The sequence below is a fragment of the Hippichthys cyanospilos genome, chromosome 14, assembly GCF_059441005.1.
Source record: "Hippichthys cyanospilos isolate Australia breed blue-spotted pipefish chromosome 14, RoL_Hcya_1.0, whole genome shotgun sequence".
Lineage (NCBI taxonomy): Eukaryota > Metazoa > Chordata > Actinopteri > Syngnathiformes > Syngnathidae > Hippichthys > Hippichthys cyanospilos.
In genome coordinates this window covers 11,602,006-11,621,222 of record NC_142382.1, presented here as the reverse complement: position 1 = coordinate 11,621,222, position 19,217 = coordinate 11,602,006, and the positions used below count along the sequence as shown (strand labels likewise).

The window sequence follows — 19,217 nt, the reverse complement described above, 5'->3', positions numbered from 1 at the left end:
TGATATTGAACCTTAAAGAGGAGCGCTTCACTGAACATTTTTCATCCATGAACTCACTGCGGTGATCCCATTTTGTTTACTTGGATTCAGAAAAATGTTGATGCTGTAGCAGGGTGATCTTTGACAAGTGTAACGGGTAACTTATAACTGATCTATTTAGATTTGACAGATCTAGGCATCAAAGGATTCTGATTTACCATACTGAATTTACATAGCTGCTCTTTTTGATCACTTCAATCAGATCCTTAAATTTTGTGTTGTTTTTTTTTTAGCAAACAAAAGATCAGCTTTTATACTTTTTAAAATATAATGTATGTATTTTTACAACAACATCAATATGTGGATGCACACATACAAACCCTGACACACTCGCACAATGTATGGTTCCTGACACCTGAAACTGACTCACCGAACCCCTGGGATCTGATTTGATTTGATTCAATTAAACTTGAGTTAAGAGCCACTACTGCTCTAGATGTCCTTAAGCCTGAATGTGAGTATGAATGGGGTTTATTTTCTAAATGCATCTGGCTTTCAACCAGTCCATAGTGTATGCTGCCTGAACTCTGCGGGGTCAGGCTGCAGCACATATGTGACCCTAATGAGGATAAAATGTATAGAAAATGATTTTATTCGCAAGTCCTTTGTCATCTTTGAAAGTTAAACTGAGGGCAATCAACACCGTTTTTAATCTGTAGTTATCACAGTAACTACTTTTATATAATATAATTACTGTAGTTTATGTATATCCTTGCGCTTTCATTTTAAATGTGGTTGTTCATGTTCACGTTTGGGCAGAGCCCAATCTGTTGAGCGGCACAGCCCACAGCGTCAACAAACGTGGCGTGAAGAGGAGAGACCTGGACGTGGAAGAGCTCAAGGACATCCTTTCCCCCCTCCTGCCCTTCATTCGTACTGAGCACATTTTGCCCCCGCACAGCGATGTCCTCTCTGATGCGGTTAGCACTCTTTCCCTGTCTTTCCTGACCAGTTTATGCATGCCTGCATTGTGGTCTTTATGCCCTTGTTCTCATCCACAGCTGAAAAGAGGTTTGATTAGCACCCCTCCGTCGGACATGCTGCCAACGGCCGAGGGGGGGAAAGCCAATGCTTGGTTGAGGCAGAAGAACGCTGGCATCTATGTGCGTCCGCGCCTCTTCTCTCCTTACGTAGAAGAGGCAAAGGTAGGACGTTGATTGATTGAACTGTCAAATGGTGATGCACACTGTAGACTTCCATCCTTGTTTATATGCTCGCTCAAAAATGAGATTTTATTCTATAGTACGTGCTTCATATTCCTAATGAAAGTAGCTGTCTCTATTTATGAACGCGTCAACAGTCTGGATAACCTCTTTGAAACAAAGCTCCTATTTACCTTCTCTCACATCAGTTGGTGCTGGATGAAATGATGGTGGAGCAGACTGATCTGGTGCGCTTGCGACTTGTGCGCATGTCTAACGTCCCAGACACTCTCTACATGGTCAACAATGCCGTGCCGCAGTGCTGTCACATGGTTAACCATCAACAGATGACTGTTAACTTGGTCGCTGCTCCATCAGTTGTGGCCAATGAAATCCCAGGTACATCTTCACAAATGCCTTCGTAGAGCTGTTAAGCCAAGAGTGATGCGATTAAAAAAAAAAAAAAAAAAATACTGACTAATCCCATGGATCTAAATATGAAATGGAAACTTACCTTTACCTCCATGACACATGAGGGTCCTTCTGCGTGATTTTTAAACAAACAAGCCAATTTATATGTGCATTAAGGGGAGAGGTTGTGGGTCCAATCCTCAGACCATTGTGACCATGTCAAGGTTTCCTTGAGCACGATACCGAATCCCCAGTTGCTGTTGATTCTGTGTATCATCAGTGGGTAAATGAGTAGTCAGTGTAAAGCGCTTTGAGTACCTAAGGTAAAAAAGCACTATGAAAGTGAAGGGTCCCTTTACCATTTACCAATTTCCTTAGTTACCTCAGCACAAATACAATTCTTAAGAATGATTACATTTTGTGTGTTTTTATGTTAATTCCGATGTCTGTCCTGCAGTGCCGCCGCTGTCCGTTGTGAAGGAGATGATTCGGAGGTTACAGGAACTGAGACATACGGAGCAAGTGCAGAGAGCGTATGCCCTCAACTGCGGCGAGGGAGCCACTGTCAGCTATGAGCTGCAGTTGCGAGTGCTCCGGGAGTTCGGTCTGGCTGACGGGGCCACGGAACTTCTACAGGTTAGGAGGAAGCAAAAGGACCAAGGATGCAGAAGTTAAAGCATAACAAAATTGAGATATAACATCATTTTTTTTGTCTTTTCAGAACCCATACAAGTTCTTTCCTGACGAACGCTTCGGAGACGAAAGTCCGATTCTGGCTCTTCGCCAGGTGGGTCGATGTCGTGTAAACAGCAGCCCAGCCATGGATAGCATGTTCACAGAGCTGGACGGCGTAGCGGGCTTCCACCTGCCGCTCCCTCCCCCGCCTCCCCCGTACCACCCCCCTGCTACACCTAGCCACGCTCAGCTCAAAGGCGCCTGGCGGCCCCGCGTTCCCATGCCGACCCCCACCCGTTCCTTCTCCTACCCTTGCAACCGCACCCTTAGCCAGCGCCATGCGGCGGCCAAGCATGGCGGCTCGGACTTCTCCTCTGTGCCCAGACCCCAGCCCCCTGACTGCACCGAACCGCAAGCCATGGGCCGAGCCTTGCTATCCGAACAGCAAGCGGTGAGTGTGTGTGTGCGCCTTTGCGCTGTGCAATAATGCAGGGCAAAGGAAAAATATATATAAGTCTGCCTTTTCAAGAAGTGGCAATAATCCTCTCTCTGTGTGTGGTGTGATGGGTCAAATACAGTCCAATTTTTGGGTACATGATAACTCAAGATGATTCTATCCTGGTCTATTCTAAAAGTAGAAGTACTGATTTATTGCCAATATGAAAATGGGATACTAAACTTATTTAGCCATCAACTAAGCCGCACAATTTTAATTTGTGGCTTCATTAATGGCCAGATAAATATACCTATTAAATTGTACATGAAAAAGAATTTAGCTATCAATTAGAGACAAAATAATAATTTCTTTTTCATGTACAATTTAATAAATATAGAATCATTTTTTTCCCGTTTGCTGTCAACTAAAAATGACATCACAATTGCTCTAGAATTAGCTGATGACCAATCACGGCTGACATATCTTCTGGATTTAGTCCTGTGTTGTTCGTAAATTGAGCTGTGATTTGTGGTTACCTGCGGACTGAGAACATATGATTTTTTTCAGTTAGCAAAATGCAAAACTTTTTGTTTTGATAATCAATCGTTCATGAAGATAATTTATCATATTATATCCAAATGAATTTTACACTTGAAAATTACTATGTACCATAATTCTCCAAATATGGGACGCACCCTTAATTTTAAGGTCAAATTCCGGTATTTTCTATGTCACCGTGTATAAGACACCGATAGTTTGGCAACAATGTAAAAACTAGCCAGCTGACTTCTGCCCTTAAGTAAGAATTCGTCCAATTATACATAGTATATTTAAAAAAAAAAGTGCATCCCTACGTCAAAACTGTGGTTGTATAGACGACAGATGCATTCCGCCTTGAATGTCATTGGGGAAAAAAAATCATATTTAGGTTACTATTTGTAAGATGCACCCATACTTTTGACCTTAATTTTTTGGGGGGAAAAAGTGTGTCTTATATTTGGAGAATTACAGTAATTTTAGTGTCTCTCTTAAATTCAAAACTAAAAATTATTTTAAAAAAAATTGCCTTTTGCGGGGAGTGAATGTTTACCCCTGCTGTTAACTTGACACAACTTTTTAAATTTGTATTGTCACATGTTTCATATTGTAAAGAGCTTGCCAGCACAGTCTCCTATGCTGTCAAAAAAGTAACGCCATAGCTTGCTAACATTATGAACTGATTGACAAAGAAATACTAAATTAGTTAATGATAACAGGTACGTGCTTTTTCCAGCTGAATATTTTTTAAATGGAAGAAGCTGGCGAGTTTTAGGATGGAAACACCCCAATATCATTCCTGTAGCTGCTGCTGCTTATACCCAACAATTCTCTGTAGTGAGTTAGTTGCAAGCTTAGTTTCCTGTATATTATTTTAAGATTGAATGACTTGTTAACAAGCCACGTGTTGGGATCCCCTGTTATAATGTCTTTAGGTGTTCATGATTGCATCATGCACTTTAAGCGCGGTAAAAACATTTCATCACCAATGTGTGCCTTCTGTTTCAGATGGGCATGGAGCCTGTTAGGAGGGAGTTCATGCCCGACATTGCGCTGGGTGTTTCGGTCATGTCGCTGAGGGAGCAGCATGTGGCGGAGATGGATCGGGAAAGCCCTCACAGCCCCATGGGCCCCCCAGGCCTTCATCTGCCCCACGGGCCCTGCCCTTCTATGCGTCACGGTCACAGCCTCGGCCCCGGGCACGGGCACGCCTGCAAGAGACACGCCCCTGAACCCAAGCTGGAGTTGCAAGCAGAGTTTCCCGACCTATACGACTTCTCCCGTCGACCTTCATCTCCGGCCCCCGCGCACACACTATCCACGTTTCCTGGGCCGGATCTTTACAGCCACAGCTGCGCCCCGACGGGACCCTTCACACCCACTTACATCACCGACTCTCAGTCCCAAGGCCACGCACAGGGACGGACTGGCCCAGACCCACTACGGCTCGATGTCCTCGGTATGACCCCTCAGCGGCATGACGGCGTTAGTCCCTCGGGGCCGCAGCCCAGGATGGGACACGCACAGAGGAGCCGTTCAAATGAGACGGACCTGACTCACGGTTTGGGCCACCTGCGCTCGCCCAGCGGGAACTTGGACTGCTACGAGGACAGAATGGGCGGACCTCGAGACGCCCCGGAGGAGATGGTACTTGCCGGAGAGTCACCTGGCCCCCTTCAGCAGCCTCACAGGAACAGTGTCAGCGAGGACATGGCCAGAGAGCGCAGGTCACCCAGCAAGCCTGACTACCCGTACAAAAAATCTGCACTTTAACCCCAGCAATTGAGTTTGGAAAAGGGAATGACTGACAACCCATCATCTGCGTGGCCAAGCACTAAATTGTGTGTGTGTGTTTGCACGCACGTGCATGTGTTATACAGAAGCTTGGGGAAAGCTGAATGCTATTTATAGGGTGTGTCCTTGCTGTCTACCTCTGCCACTTGACTCCATCGATCACGCAGTCACAGTTGAAGTGCAAGTGTCCGTTTCGAGGTCACCTGGTCAGATGGCATCGTGCGCTGATTTGTCGGTTGAGCCTTAATGCGGCTCACTTGTCAAGTGGTGGTCAGACAAAGACTCCGTTCATGGGGATGAGTGTCAGATGGCGTGATAAGATTGTCAGAGCGATGTGATGAAAATCATATGGAAATGTCCCCTTGTATTCTAATCTTGCTTTTCCGCAGCATCCCATGCAATTAGTTTCTACCATACTGGTTAGGGCTTGGGGGCTCGTCTGTCTACTTGGCTGACAGCTGTGACTCCATTGCAGGCTTTTCCAATAGTAACGTTCATAATGCTTTTTCTTTGAAGCATGTTATTTAGATTATCTACAATAAGTCAAACGTTTCTGCAGCACTGCATCAGCCCCCCCCCCCCCCCCCCCCCAATCCCACCTGTCTATAGGGGACAACCATTCACACATATATTCACACCTAAGAACAATTTAGAGTCTTCAGTTAGGAGAAGATTTGAACCCCCAGCCTCTGTTGCATAAAAAGATTCCCCGATGGTAGCAAACATGTCTTCTTGCAACCTAAACACACCCGTACACAAAGGAGTAGTGACAATCTCAGTACTGTACTCGCACATGTTAAGCCTGGACTCTTTGTACATATCAGAAGGAACACAGCAGGCTGTGAGCTTGCGCTCCTTCTTTCTAATAACATCACCATGAAATCTTGAAGCCTTAACCAATCCTTCAAATATTCCAGTTCAACTACCTTCAAACTGAGTTCTCTATGATGTCATTCTAGCGCAAACCACTTGTTAAATCACTTAAATGGTGTTTCCCCAACCTTTTAAGATTTTTTTTACTTGAAAGATCTCACGGAATACAACCAAACCAAAATATGTCACAGGTATATACTCACTGAAATTGAAATTTAGGCCTGTTTAGTTGATCACAACGCCGTTGTAGGAATAGTAGAGCATTTTGTCGTTCTGTCACTTCACGTTGCCGACATACAGTAGATGAACAAGGATACATAGTAAATAGGGGAAATTGGATCATCTTTGTACGTGGTTGGGAATCACTGAACTAAATGACTGTTCTTTTCATGTTGCGCCGGGACCCTGGCACGTAATCAGCGTTCATACTTTTCAATACAGAATCTTGGCTCAAGTGCCACAGCAGCATGTAGCTCCAGAACCACGCAAGACCATGACTGAAATTCACGCCAGCTCGAGTGTCACTGTTTAAGGGAAAAAAGAAAGACGTGGAAGAAAAAGGAAACCTGTCAGAAATGTTGCTGGCTCATATCGCTCCAGTGGAAACATTGTACATAACAAACCGAGCGCCACTTGTTTATGGTTTTTATTACGTTGAAGTGGTCGTCGTGTTCATGTGACAGCGTACTTTGATCTGTCATGAAATCTCGCTGCGAATGTGCTCTGAAGATTGTGTCGATGATTTTCTTCGTAAATGTTCTGCGTTTGGGGCAATTTGCTCTCTATTGTAGGTTGTGTGGATTGTCATGTCTTTTTTCTTTTCCATTTTTCCTTTGCAAGAGAAATCTGAAGATTTCCATTGCAGAATACATTTTCCCAGCTTGCTTTGCAGCAACCGGGTGGAATAAAACACTAAACTTCAGATTCCTCATGTTCACGTCGCGTAGTTGAATTTTCCGAGAGGATGTTCCATTGACTAAAAGTGGTTGCTTTACTCATAGCTGTAGAGAAGTCAGTGCCTTCCTTGCCTGCAGCTGGGTTTTTATTGGAGACCTTGATGTCTATGCAAGCTCTTTTCTACCAGCTTACCAGCCTGCATCAGATAGTTGTAGCTCCTTTTTGTGTACATAGTTGTTTAGCACCTTTAGTTGTTGGTTTTTTTGTTTTGTTTTTTGGAGTTGAGTCAACTGAATTGTGTTGGATCCTCACAAGTACATTGTACTTGTACGGTATCTTAGGAATCAATGTTTGTAGACTGATTATGTTGCATTTAGTTTCACTGAGTCTATTTTTCTACTGGCGCCTCAAAAGGTGTGCAACAGTGGTCCTCAAAAATAAACTGGTTTGATATTATGAAATTAACTTGTCATGTTTTAGCAATGAAACTGACTCACCGGCAAAAAGGATGGCATTTCTTTATTAAACTGCCAACAGGACAACTTTCCTCATACACTTAGCAGCATGTCTTCAGCAGACTTCTTCAAACATCCAAACGGGTCACATGCATCAAGTAAAAACTCGCTCCAGATTTGGAAGCATCTTGAACCAGAAACAAGTGTGCTTCCAATATTTGCACAATTTCTTCATTGCAGCATAAACACCCCTAACTCAACCAAGGGAAAAGAAACATGTTTCGTGTTTATGAGCACCACAGGACTGCAGCACGGTCCGTCTTCAATTACTGGTACTCCGTGTTAATCCTGCGCCGTTTTTTAGCCCGCAGCTCCTCAAAAAGCTCATACACGGCTTCCACGGTTACTACCTGAGGGATACATAATGATTAGATCAACAGACAATAAAAGGAGAGTGCGTCACAGCCAACCTTGGGTTTAATTCACTCATTCGCTTAATTATAAAATAATGACAAATAATACCATTCCAAATGCAGTTTTTTTTTTTTAAACACATTCAGTTGAGGGCCTTACCTTTTTTTCTGCCGCACATTTGTTTAATAATGTACTTATTGCGGTTGCCATCTCATTACAACCTAAAAGGAAGCGTGATTAATAGAGCACATAAATGTCAGCGTAGCCAAAGAGGAAAATTGCACTAGTTCTCACCGTAAATGAACTCCAGCTGCTGCACTCTGTTCATCGAACTGGTCACCGTCATCAGCGGGTGCTTCCCAAACGGCTCGTTCAGGCCTCGTCGCTCATAGGCCAGAACGGAGTCGGACAAGTCCATGAGGAAGTGGACTTGTGCGGCTACGTAAGCCCTCTGTAAGCCACAGAAATTAACATAGGCGTCACGGCCCATTCTGCATTCTGATATGCACAAGTGAAAAAAGAGGTTAGTCCAAACGTAGGAAATTTTTAAAACACAGATGGGCCAGGTTGTTTGCAGATGAGGTAAAGTTACACAGTATGGAGAACGTAAAATAGTCTTAACTAATAACTGCCAATTGAGTAAAAATGAATTTTGGACACTTCACCTGAGTGGTGATGGATCTTTTAAAAAGAAACTCTCTGATGTAGTATTCGTACACACTAGTAGAATCAAGGGGTGCAATTAAAAAAATTAAAAAAACTATTTTTTTGTCTTAACCTCCTGAGACCCTGTCTATTCATTTGTGACCACAACAACAAATGTCCATTACAGTGGACACAAATAGGCTGGGACTCAGAATGTTCGTTAAAACTATCAGTGTGACCTGACAGCAAGCAATGGATTGTTACTGTAAAACACCAATTTGAGTGTACATGTGCGTGCATGAGAAAAGATTGGCACTTGATTTTTTTTTATTTTGTTATTGCAAATCTTATAAAGGGGACAAGATTGGACAAGCAAGGTTGAATCTTCCTGACGGGACCACTGTCAAGTCACCCTGACAGTATTACCAAAAATGACTAAAAACTCCTTTAAGGATTTAGCCCTTAAACGGTTAATTAGCCAAATGAGTCAAACAAATATACGGTATATTTTGAATACTTAATTTTAAGAATTTGGATTAGATTTTAATCATTTGGAAGAAGGATTAGACACGAATGTACCATTTATTACACCACTTTTGTGTTTTGTGCACCGCTGGCCTTCTTTGATGCCGCAGAGACCCACCTTGCAGCTTGTGCAGGTGCACAGCAGAGCACGCCATTTGGCAGGCCAGAACACCGCCCCCTTTTGAGGCCTAGACACATTCAGGTCCTGGAAATATTTCAGCTTGCAAGCCACAGTTTTGGTCTCTCCGGGGCGGTCTGTCATGTCATCGTGGCTCCGTTTACAAGGAAAGCTCCTTGTTGGCGTTCCCTTAAATGAGAGAGAGTTGCGAGTTACAGCATGACGAGAAGATTCACCCGGCGAAGGCAAGTTGATCGAGCGATGAAAATGAGCGCTTTACAGTAAAGATGGCCTGTGAAGCGTGGCCAAAGCTGTCTGCAAAGCCCGCGACCCAGGGGCCTTGTGGGTCACGTCTCCTCTAATTACACAAGAGGCCTTGCTCACTGGCCTGTCACGTTGCTCTCATGCGCCATCAAGTGGTGAGCTAAAAAGCAGCAGCTGCCACATCTGACTATGCCAGAGAACATGCGGTAGGTAACACCGATAATGTCAAGAGGATGAAATTTGAAGGATTTGGGCAATTTTAGGTCTCTTGACGATTAAGTGAAAAATCATCGCACCTCAATTTGCATTTTCATATTAAATTTGAAATCTTATGTAAGGTCTATTATAGGCCACATCTATTAATATAAAGTCGCAGAGCCAAAATAATATTTGCCAATGTCATAAAAGATGTACCTCCTGCTCTTTCTGACCAAGACTGGTGGAAGGTTCTTCGTGGCTAATTTCTTCTATGTCCACATCTTCATTCTCGAGCTCTTGCGAAACTGAAAAGGAGACAAAAGTTTAATGAACACACTTGAGCACTAGTGCATTTGGTTCTGTCGGAAAAGTACCTGAGAGGTGAGCAGCATAGGTCCACAGGAAAGGAGCCTTGTTCATGCAGTCCTCGCATACCATCTCGTCCAGGTCCTGCACTTCACTTTGTAAATGCTAAGTGTAATCAAAAGAGCGCTTATGAGATAGCAACTAAAGCCAGCCATCCGTTTTGCATGTCCTCCTTTGGCTGATTACTTGGGGCTGGTCTCCAGCCAATTTCATGTTGCTCCTTGGCTGAAATCCAATAGTTGACTTCTTTTCAGTTGTCAGAATTTTATGAATGGTACGAGGCCTGTCATGGGAGTTTGTACACACGTGGCCAGGGATGTTTGTTTCACTCTGGTTCGCATGTGTTCTGAAAATTAACTGTATTTTTTACCTTTTTTTTTTTTTAATTTTTAAAGGATCAGGACATTCATTCCCAGGCACCGTAAACTTTTTTTTTCCCAAGTGGTTAGCTAATGGAGGGTCTAAAAATAGTTGATAAATCCGGCATGTACACTCATCCACGGGATTTTTTTAAATTGGATTAACCGTTTATTTCTGTGGATATATCTGTTTTTATTGGTTGTTAATATCAGTTAAGTGTGTTGAATGTATGAATGTATGACTGAAAGACGTACCGCTGCTGCTGTAACACTTTAATTTCCTGCAAAGGATGAATAAAGTATCTAAATTAAGAAGAAATTAGAATTACTTCAGGTTGTAATCTATCGATTATTTTAATATATAGAATAATTTCTTTTTCTTGAAACGTAAAAACAGAGCGGCATGGTGGTAAGCACGTTCGCCTCACAGTTAAGGGACCCGGGTTTGAATTCAGCTGGCTCTGGCCTTCCTGTGTAGGGTTTGCATGTTCTCCCCGAGCCTGCGTGGGTTCTCTCCGGGTACGCTGGTTTCCTCCCGCAATCCATGCATGGCAAGGATGGACACACTAAATTGTCCTTAGGTGTGATTGGGAGTGTGAATAGTTGTTTGTGTGTGTGTGCCCTGTTATTGGCTGGGAACCAGTTCAGGGTGTCCCCCATCTGCTGCCCGAAGTCAGCTGGGATAGGCACCAGAAAGCCTGAGAACCTTGTGAGGATAAGCGCCTATAGAAAATGGATGGACGTTCGAAACCTCTCCCAAAGCGACATCTGGTGGCTAAACATAAAACATCAAATTCATACAGAACAGTGTTGCCAAATCCCCATTATGGAAAAGTATGACTATTTTACATATGGAGTGGCCAATATATTTTCGTTTGGATACATTTTAGTTATTTGCTTTTTATTATAACAGAACCATTGCATCAATGCAAAAGAAAATTTCCTTACGCTGTGATGGTGTGATTTATTATTCAATTTTAGAAAAGGGATCACATGATCACTGTTCATGCCAAGACAACTCTGACATTTCAAAACAATTTGGGGAGTAATGGACCATGAAACAGAACAACACGTGACAAGGTAAATTGGAGGTAATACTTACCCTGGTATGAAACCAGTCCTCGCAGATGACGCACTGAATCATTTCATCGTTGACCTTATGAGAAAGGCCTTTGAGTTCATATTAGCAACCAAACAAATGCTTACCCACATGTACAAACGCTATACCTTGTCGTCCTGGTCAGGAAATGGCCGGTCGCACGAGCAGTAACGGCCGAAGAAGTTGTGATTGTAAAGGTTTTTTGTGTTTTCCTCATCTTTGGTCTGCCAGAGCACAAGTTGATCAAAAAATTGTTAGGTTGACAGATGATTTCTGGGCCACGAAATATCAGCCGTATAATGAACCTGTCCATGGCGGAAACCACTGTGGCTGGGTACCACTGAGATACCATAAATACTCTATGTAGATGAATTTGCTGACATGCTGGATCAACTTCTTCTGTATGAATCAGGAATGTTCACTACCATTTAATTTACACATAAAATTTAAAATAACACAACGATTAAAAAAATTCTGGTTGCCTTCAGAATCTGTGGTTGGTATCATTAGCTACACAATACCAATTCATTAAAATACAGCTGGTATTGGCACTCACCCATCCCTAATTTGAATGATACCGTGCTTGAATTGGTTCTCATGCAAGCGTACATTATGTTATGGACAGGCTATGCTCTAAATGTAGAAAGAAAATTCTCACCGGTGTGAGTTGACACCGGGTATCCCCAAACTTGCCGTTTCCACAATCGCAGCGAAAATTTCTGTTGGGAAAAGCAGGAAATGGAACTTTGTTACACTCCCTTTACACTAACTCATCATTATTATTACATTGAATACAAGTATTAACATGTTTGTGTTCATCATGGGCCACAATGGAGTTGTAGTAGCCTGTGGAGACCCCATTAGAATGGTGAAAGTACATTATGTAAATTCTCTAGAGGTGTAAAAGTGTGACATAAAATATCTAATTGTGGCGTGGTTAACTTACTATTAACTTACTAATACTGTACAAAGTGTGTGCGTGGAGGCGTTACCCCAGATTGTAGGATTTGCAATTTAAAATTTGCCTTTCAATAAATTACAATGCCAATTTAAATTCAAGTCATTGTTCAACCAAAAATGTAAAATGACCCAACATGTGTTAGTCTACTTTCTTCTGTTAGCGTATAGCTCGCCGTTTGGTCTGCATACCAGAAGCTGAGCTGCACTGTATTTGTTAACACAGGGAAAGTCATTTCAAATGTAACACCATCTACCTTTTTGTGTACAGCTCAAAGACGTCGTGTCCATCGTGGCATTTGTTGGCACAGGCCAGGCAAACGCCAGCAGGCTGTGATGCATTGGGCGTGCATGTGTTGCATGCAAACACAGCTTGCCTCTTCACGTAGCCCTGCAACAGAAATCCACACATAAATGGAGCAGCTTCTTTAAATTCCGAGTTAAAAGACAGCGCAAAGAAAGTGGTCAAAATCCACAAGACAACCGGGGTCGATGCGATACTACGATCAGTGCATTTTGTATCCTTGGTTTATGCAAGCATAACATTCCTTTGCATAGATGGAACACAAAAGGCGTGCTTCTTACGCGGGAATAAGAGCAGTTTTCTGGGTCACTTCCCGCTAGCACGCACAAAGCATGCTCCAGATCCTCCTCGTTTCCGATGAAATCGTCTGGATGGGAGTCAACCGGCTTTGTCTCTTCCATGGTGGGGGAAAAAATGTCGATGAGCAAACGAGTTTATTTACTCACAGTACAGGAGTTGGCGCAAAAAAGATTGTTGTAGTTCCGGGCGGGACTTTGGAGCAAATACCACGTGGCGGAAAAGACGTCATAATGTCTATGTGCCACTAAATCCGGTTGGGTTTATTTCCGCTAACTTTAGCTGTCCATGTTGAAATAGTCGAAACTTTGTATTAAAGGTATATTTTTCGAAGCTTATTTTTGTATTCTTTCATTGGGAGTACTGTATTTGTTTTGTGGAATGTGGGATGGTGCAACTGTATCCCAGCAGAGGGCGCTTCAACTTGATGGCTTTCCCATCAGAGGCGTCACAGCACAGCAACAGTTCGGTTTAATTTAATTTAATTTAATTTAATTTAATTTAATTTAATTTAATTTAATTTAATTTAATTTAATTATTCTTTTTTAATTTAATGTTTGTTTTTGGAAAGTCAATTGCTTTCATTGGATCACAATTATATGATGCGTTCTGCACTGTTATAAATTATTTTAATGTACATATTATGATTTTTTTTCATTGTAGCTGAATATCTTTACTTAGGTTCCCTCGACTGGATTTTTTATGTTGATTTTTTTCTTTGTTTCAGTAATATTTTAGTGTATTGCATTGCATTGCATTGCTTTGCATTGTATTGTATTGTATTGTATTGTATTGTATTGTATTGTATTGTATTGTATTGTATTGTATTGTATTGTATTGTATTGTAATGCATGGGCATGTTGCTCTTTTCAAATTCCAAATTTTGTTACAAGGGAAAAACTGAAAAAAGTGGAAATTGTGTGAGTATTAAAATAGTAAAAACAGAAATTAATAGGTAAAAGGAAGTGTATGGCAGTGGAAAGAACAATCTTTAATATATAAAGTAGGAACAGTTTGAAAAGGCAAAATACTGTAAAAGAAACAAGGAAAAAACTAAAAAAAAGTGGAAATGTGTGGGTATTTGAATTTCAAAAACATTATAAGTGAAAGGAAGTGAATGGCAAAGGAAAGAACAACCTTTGACATATAAAGTTGGAGCATGTGAATAGCCCAAATAATGTAAAAGATACAAGGTAAAAACTGAAAAAGTGGAGATTGTGCGGGTATTCGAATGGCAAACATGTCAATTAATAAGTGAAAGGGAGTACAGTATATGCCAGTGGAAAGAGCAATCTTTAACGTACAAACTCGGAACAATTTGATTAGACTAAATAATGTAGTATGTAATATGGAATTATGGGAAAGTATTAATAAGTATGAATAATTATTATTAATATTGAAATGATGGGGATGATCCCTACGGAGAAATGAATGAGCTAAATGTTGTGAATATGAAATGGGAAAGGTCAAAATGTGAAATGTTAAATCTCCAATTGTGAATGCATGGGAAGCCCTCTCATTGGAAATGAATTGTGAATTACTAAAAGTAAAATATGGAATTATGGGAAAATATTGGAAATGATGAATTAATGGAATGACAGGAATGATCCCTAAACCGAGATGAATTAGTTAAATATTGAAAACATGAAACATGAAAGTTGTAAAATGAAATGTAACCGCTAAATATTAAATCAATGGGATAGGTGGAAAACAGAGAGTCATGAGAAAATGGAAGCAGTCGTCGCACGATTAATTGCTATAATATGAAATTGGAACGGTGTGACTCAGATGATCTGGGAAAGAGTCGAAACACGTCAAAACGGGCGAAATAAAAAAGAGGAATAACGTATAACGTACAACAACTAAATAGGGAGGGGTTATTTCCGAGCGGTACTTGGAGGCAACACCAGCCTCCTGGATCCTGGGTGTGTGCAATCAGTCCCAGCCAGTCAGTCGAGCCCGTAGACACGGGCAGAAAGCACCAGCTACATCTCAACGTGCTCTCTGCCGTGCCTGTCAACTGTCACCTTGTCTGGAAACTTCTCCCTTTGCTCCAGCTGGCGGGCCGAGAATGGGAAACTACTCGAACTAGTTCCTGAAGAGGACCTCGCTCAATTCAGAGGCGGACTGCCAAAAGTGCCAGGTTAGTTAGCTGTCCGCGGTGCCTCGTCGCCAGCGCTTTTTTGCAGCCGTGGTCCTCATTTTGTGTCCGAGAGAACACGCGGTGAAATGTTGTAAACGCGACGTTTATAGATCGGCTTGCCTGCTGTTTTTTGCAGCCTGCCTGCTGTAGCGTGTGCTGTGCCATCGTTTGGACGAGCAAGCTAGCCAGCTAACATTAGCAAGTGAAGTTAGCTTGGAGGGGCGCGTGCATGAGTTTGACTGATGCTCCACTTAATCTGTCATGCTTCCTGGATTTGTGGAAAATGTTTTTGTTATGTTGTGTTGTCGAGACTTGACAGACCTGTGATAGGTGCCTGTACTGTATGTGTGCACGACGCAACCTGTTTGTGGATTGCAATTGCCAGGGACTTCACTGTTTTGTATGTGTGTGTTTTAGGTTGATCCCTCATCTAGTCAGCCAGCCAGTGAGTCAGTCACATCCTTCACATCCAGGGAGGGGATCCACGAGCCTCAGTGGAGATGCAGACCTTCCTAAAAGGCCGGAGAGTGGGCTACTGGCTCAGTGAGAAGAAGATGAAGAAGCTGAATTTTCAAGCTTTTGCAGATCTGTGCAGGTATGTGGCAACATTTACAGTACATGTCATTTGCATAAACAGCAGAAGTTCTCAAGTTCAATGCAAGCCATTCCAAGGTATTATTTGACTCCCACAATTGTAATCCCCCCCTTCCAAAAAAAAGTGAAGGTATTTGGGTTCAAATCACAGCTTGCCTCCATACCAAAAATTGTGTTTTCAGTAATATATTCTATGTGTGCCACAAGCCTCAACAAAGCATTCTGATAACTAAAGCACTTGTGGAGTATGAATTATGCAGCAAAATCTGTCTTTCTTTTTTTTTTTTTTTAATCTCTGGTGGCCATTTTGCCACTTGCTGTCGACTGAAAATGACAGTTGTTCTAGGCTCTGCTAATGACCAATCACAGCTCACTTGTTTTATGTTAGGTCACATGACAATAGTAAGCTGACATTCTTACTTACAGGATTCAAAGTGTTTATGTCATGTGCACAGTGTAGAAACAAGTGTCAAAATGCCCCCCCCACTGAGATGGATAAACAGTGATCACATCAGCTCACATCAGTGTAAAGCAGGTTGAAATGACTTCCCCTTCAAACATGTATACTTGGTTAAATAAATACTTACTTGCCTATAGGAATGAATGTGAGCACGATAGCTTGTTTGGCTAGTTCAGGGATGGGCAACTCCACTCCTTTATGGCCACTATTGTGCAGGTTTTAGGTATTTCTTTCAACACACCTGGCGTAAATGATCAGGATTGTTATCAGGCTTCTGCATTGTCTGTTGATAAGCTGAACTGTTAAAAACAACATAAAAAACATTTTGGTTAATTCTTATTTTTAATCGAAGATGTTTGCAGTAGTTCTGTTTGTGATGATGACATGATTTTTATGTAGGTCAAAGTGCATCACTTACATGCTCTAACACAGTTAGTCATTAATATAGTAAATGTTTGCATGCAAGAAAGCCTTGTAGGCCATAAACATAAAAAAATCAAATGTAAAAACAATTGCAATCTCAACCATACCACCTGTCGGTGTAACCTGTCCGATTTTCACTCTAAAGGCGGCGCTATTTGCACCTCAAATAACTTTTCACTTTGATTAAATCATCAGCATGACTGTACTTCTGTATTCATGCACGCCTTCTGTTATATCAGAAAGACTTTTGTGGTTTGCATGAATGCACAGAGGGAATGCCAAAGTCAATCCCTTGGTTGGCAAAGGTTGTTTTTGTCATGTCTTGAGCGGAAGCTTGTTGAGACACATAGCACTCAGAGCAAGGAGAATGCCTGTGCGTTAAATGTGTCAAGTGCTCTAGGCACAGAAATTTAAAGATGCCATTCGTTGTTTTGAAGCTATTACAGTACGAGGCATTCTGCATGTTCTAATACAAAAGGGATGGGCCATTACTGGTTTTAGTTTAAAAGGGTGTTCGTAATTATACGATCCTGTAGGAAACCGTCTGGAGATGTGTTTACCTGGCATTCTTTTAAGAAAAATAGTTGATACATAGCCTTAATCAAAGTTTTTCTGTCGGTTTTTAGTTCAGGTGATTGCTAATGTTTCTGCAGAAATCACATCACAAGCGCTGAGAGCAATCTTTTGTAGAACAATGTTAGGTCACGCTGTTGTGTCATTTCAAAAAATAAAAATGTCTTGAAATGTAGTCAGTAGGGTGAGGAAAGTCATTCTGTATTGTTTTGATTGTGTAGACTGGATAGTTAATTAATCATGCCATGAAGCAATTGAAGCAAACTGGAGTGCGTTGACTTGATTGCGTCCAGCTAGTCTTAGCTAGTTTGCTGTCTAACGCAGAATAAGAGGGCCCTTCATGCAATTGTATAATCACCTCATGCAGCAAAACACACTCTATCTATAACAGACATGGCAACCTCCACAGGAGTGCCACCCCCGTAATATAGTTTTATAATAACTAGACCTACGATTATATTTAAAACATACTGTTGGTCGTTAAGAACACATTTATATGCGAGTTTTCGAAATGTATAATAATTTAATGTATTCATTTTGAATGAAAACTGGTCTAAATCTTTCATATTGTCACTTTCAGAATTGGTGTAGAGGAAATCAATTCTTGTTATTCCTGTAAGTAATTATTTTGTGTTGAAATGAAAAGGAATAACTGCATTTAGCAAGAAATACAGTCAACTTCATTTTCTTTCGTTGGCCACGTAAAATGATTTGCTGTGTGAAAATGGCTCTTGGGTCTTGGGTTTGCGACTTGTACCATAGCGCTTTTCTGCTTTTGCGCCGGACGCTACAGGCAGCAACGAATGTTTATCTTCTCAGTATCTTATCCATTGTCAACAGTGTTATGTAAGTTGTCAGAAGTAGCACATAATTTGCTTGAGCACTTGTGACCTTCGGAATAAGACAACGTACTATGCCTATCAAATTGTGAGCATGCTCTAGAGCAGTTTTATTCTCAGTATTTAAACTACGACAGTTGCCAAATGTTTCTTAAAAAAAAAAAAGATGCAAATTGGTTTTATTTGGGTTCACCACTCAGTCGAGTGTGTGAAGATGCAGGAGGGCCATTGCCTCTCAAAGTGACCTGATTGAGCCAGCTCAGATTACCACATGATAATCCTCAAAACATTTTTAATCTCTTTTAAACTCCCAAGTAGCCACCAGTTCCTTTATAGATCCTACCCGTACTTGGACCCACTGTTATTTTTCGTCGAACGTTAAGATGATGAAAGAACAATGCAAGAAAAAGTGGCTTTAATTGGGAAAAGGGATACTCCCCCCCCACCCCACCCCCCCCCCCCCCCACACACACACAAATGTTTCTTCTCTGGACGTCACATACAGCTCTTTTCACTGATATTTCCCCTGTGACTGTTCGAGAAATGAAAAGTCATCTTCAAGAGGAAGGAAAAGATGGAAGTCAGCGAGCTAGACTCTCACATGTCAACATCAGCTCCATTTTGTGTTCTCAGGAGGCGCTTACTCATGTCTGAGCTGTCTCTGGAGTTGTCGTCATGTACACTATATGACCAAACAAACCTTTCTTGAAAGGTTGCTTTCATCATGCACTACAATTAAATTCTGCACTAGCGGTTTGTCCCGGTTTCTCACGTGGCACGCAACTGTCACTAGGATGGCATCCTCGCCTGTCTCATGCAGCTGGACTGGAGAATACTAAGATGCACTCGCTCCACGATGCATTCAAACCATTTAGGCTTATGCTAGTGTGTGTGTCTGTGTGTGTGTGTGTGTACCCGTTTGAAAACCGCTCCCTGCTCATAACTAGGTTGTAAAATAGCTGATCCATTAAGGACAGCCGGCCTTCTCATTTCATCATGCAAAAATCAAATTGCCTTTTTCTATCGAGACAAAATACACTTGTCAGCTTGTATAGCACATTATTAGGTTAGTTTGTCATGCACTATGATAAAACTATTCAGTTGCAACATTTATTGTCGACACAGTGTTAAACTTTGACCCTTGAGCTGATTTCCACCAGTTTGTTAAAATGCCAGTTTCTCGGTTAGACGTCTGAGGTTGAACATAATGTTTTGCCTGACGCTCATCCACCTCCAGTTTTGTTTGCAACAATTTTCCCCAAGGGATATATTGTAACTACAAATAATCAGTTGCAGGGTCGTCATAGAACCTCTATTTACTGTTCAGTTATAATTAAATTTGTATCATTCTGAGCACACATGCAAGTCTACAAATATGTT

The 19,217-nt window shown here is 41.7% G+C and overlaps 3 protein-coding genes across 4 annotated transcripts in view; 2 read left to right on the top strand and 1 right to left on the bottom strand.

Moving 5' to 3' along the window:
* The window catches only part of btbd7 (BTB domain containing 7), a 29,338-nt gene extending 22,073 nt beyond the window's left edge, over positions 1 to 7,265 (top strand). The window contains exons 7-12 of one of the 2 annotated variants that reach the window (XM_088433001.1): positions 799 to 959; positions 1,041 to 1,184; positions 1,391 to 1,580; positions 2,050 to 2,228; positions 2,314 to 2,379; positions 4,249 to 7,265. In XM_088433001.1, coding sequence (XP_088289127.1) covers positions 799 to 959; positions 1,041 to 1,184; positions 1,391 to 1,580; positions 2,050 to 2,228; positions 2,314 to 2,379; positions 4,249 to 5,013 — 1,505 coding nt within the window. In that variant the 3' untranslated portion in view covers positions 5,014 to 7,265. Of the gene's footprint in view, positions 1 to 798; positions 960 to 1,040; positions 1,185 to 1,390; positions 1,581 to 2,049; positions 2,229 to 2,313; positions 2,719 to 4,248 lie in introns of both variants that reach the window. The other variant, XM_088433000.1, reaches the window with a different exon arrangement.
* Positions 7,266 to 7,306: 41 nt separating this feature from the next.
* Positions 7,307 to 13,018, bottom strand: LOC148412981 (putative E3 ubiquitin-protein ligase UBR7). The gene is made up of 11 exons (XM_088433002.1): positions 12,790 to 13,018; positions 12,462 to 12,595; positions 11,906 to 11,966; positions 11,376 to 11,471; positions 11,251 to 11,304; positions 9,798 to 9,894; positions 9,640 to 9,728; positions 8,962 to 9,150; positions 7,968 to 8,124; positions 7,833 to 7,894; positions 7,307 to 7,669 (listed from the first exon to the last, which is right to left on the bottom strand). Exons 1-11 carry the CDS (start codon positions 12,907 to 12,909, stop codon positions 7,586 to 7,588), a joined length of 1,143 nt encoding a protein of 380 aa, XP_088289128.1. The 5' UTR covers positions 12,910 to 13,018; the 3' UTR covers positions 7,307 to 7,585.
* A 1,690-nt stretch (positions 13,019 to 14,708) lies between these two features.
* LOC148412980 (inositol-tetrakisphosphate 1-kinase-like) overlaps positions 14,709 to 19,217 on the top strand; it is a 33,814-nt gene continuing 29,305 nt past the window's right edge. Inside the window, exons 1-2 of the mRNA XM_088432625.1 lie at positions 14,709 to 14,948; positions 15,366 to 15,543. Coding sequence (XP_088288751.1) covers positions 15,449 to 15,543 — 95 coding nt within the window. The 5' untranslated portion in view covers positions 14,709 to 14,948; positions 15,366 to 15,448. The remainder of the gene's footprint in view (positions 14,949 to 15,365; positions 15,544 to 19,217) is intronic.

What these genes read in the sequence shown, in the direction of transcription:
- LOC148412981 (XM_088433002.1), bottom strand. Translation starts at nt 12,909, where the DNA reads ATGGAAGAGACAAAGCCGGTTGACTCCCATCCAGACGATTTCATCGGA. An exon ending in TTTGAGCTGTACACAAAAAG is followed by an intron (nt 11,967 to 12,461) that starts GTAGATGGTGTT and finishes TTTTCCCAACAG; the next exon opens with AAATTTTCGCTGCGATTGTG. An exon ending in TTGGTCAGAAAGAGCAGGAG is followed by an intron (nt 9,151 to 9,639) that starts GTACATCTTTTA and finishes CTCTCATTTAAG; the next exon opens with GGAACGCCAACAAGGAGCTT.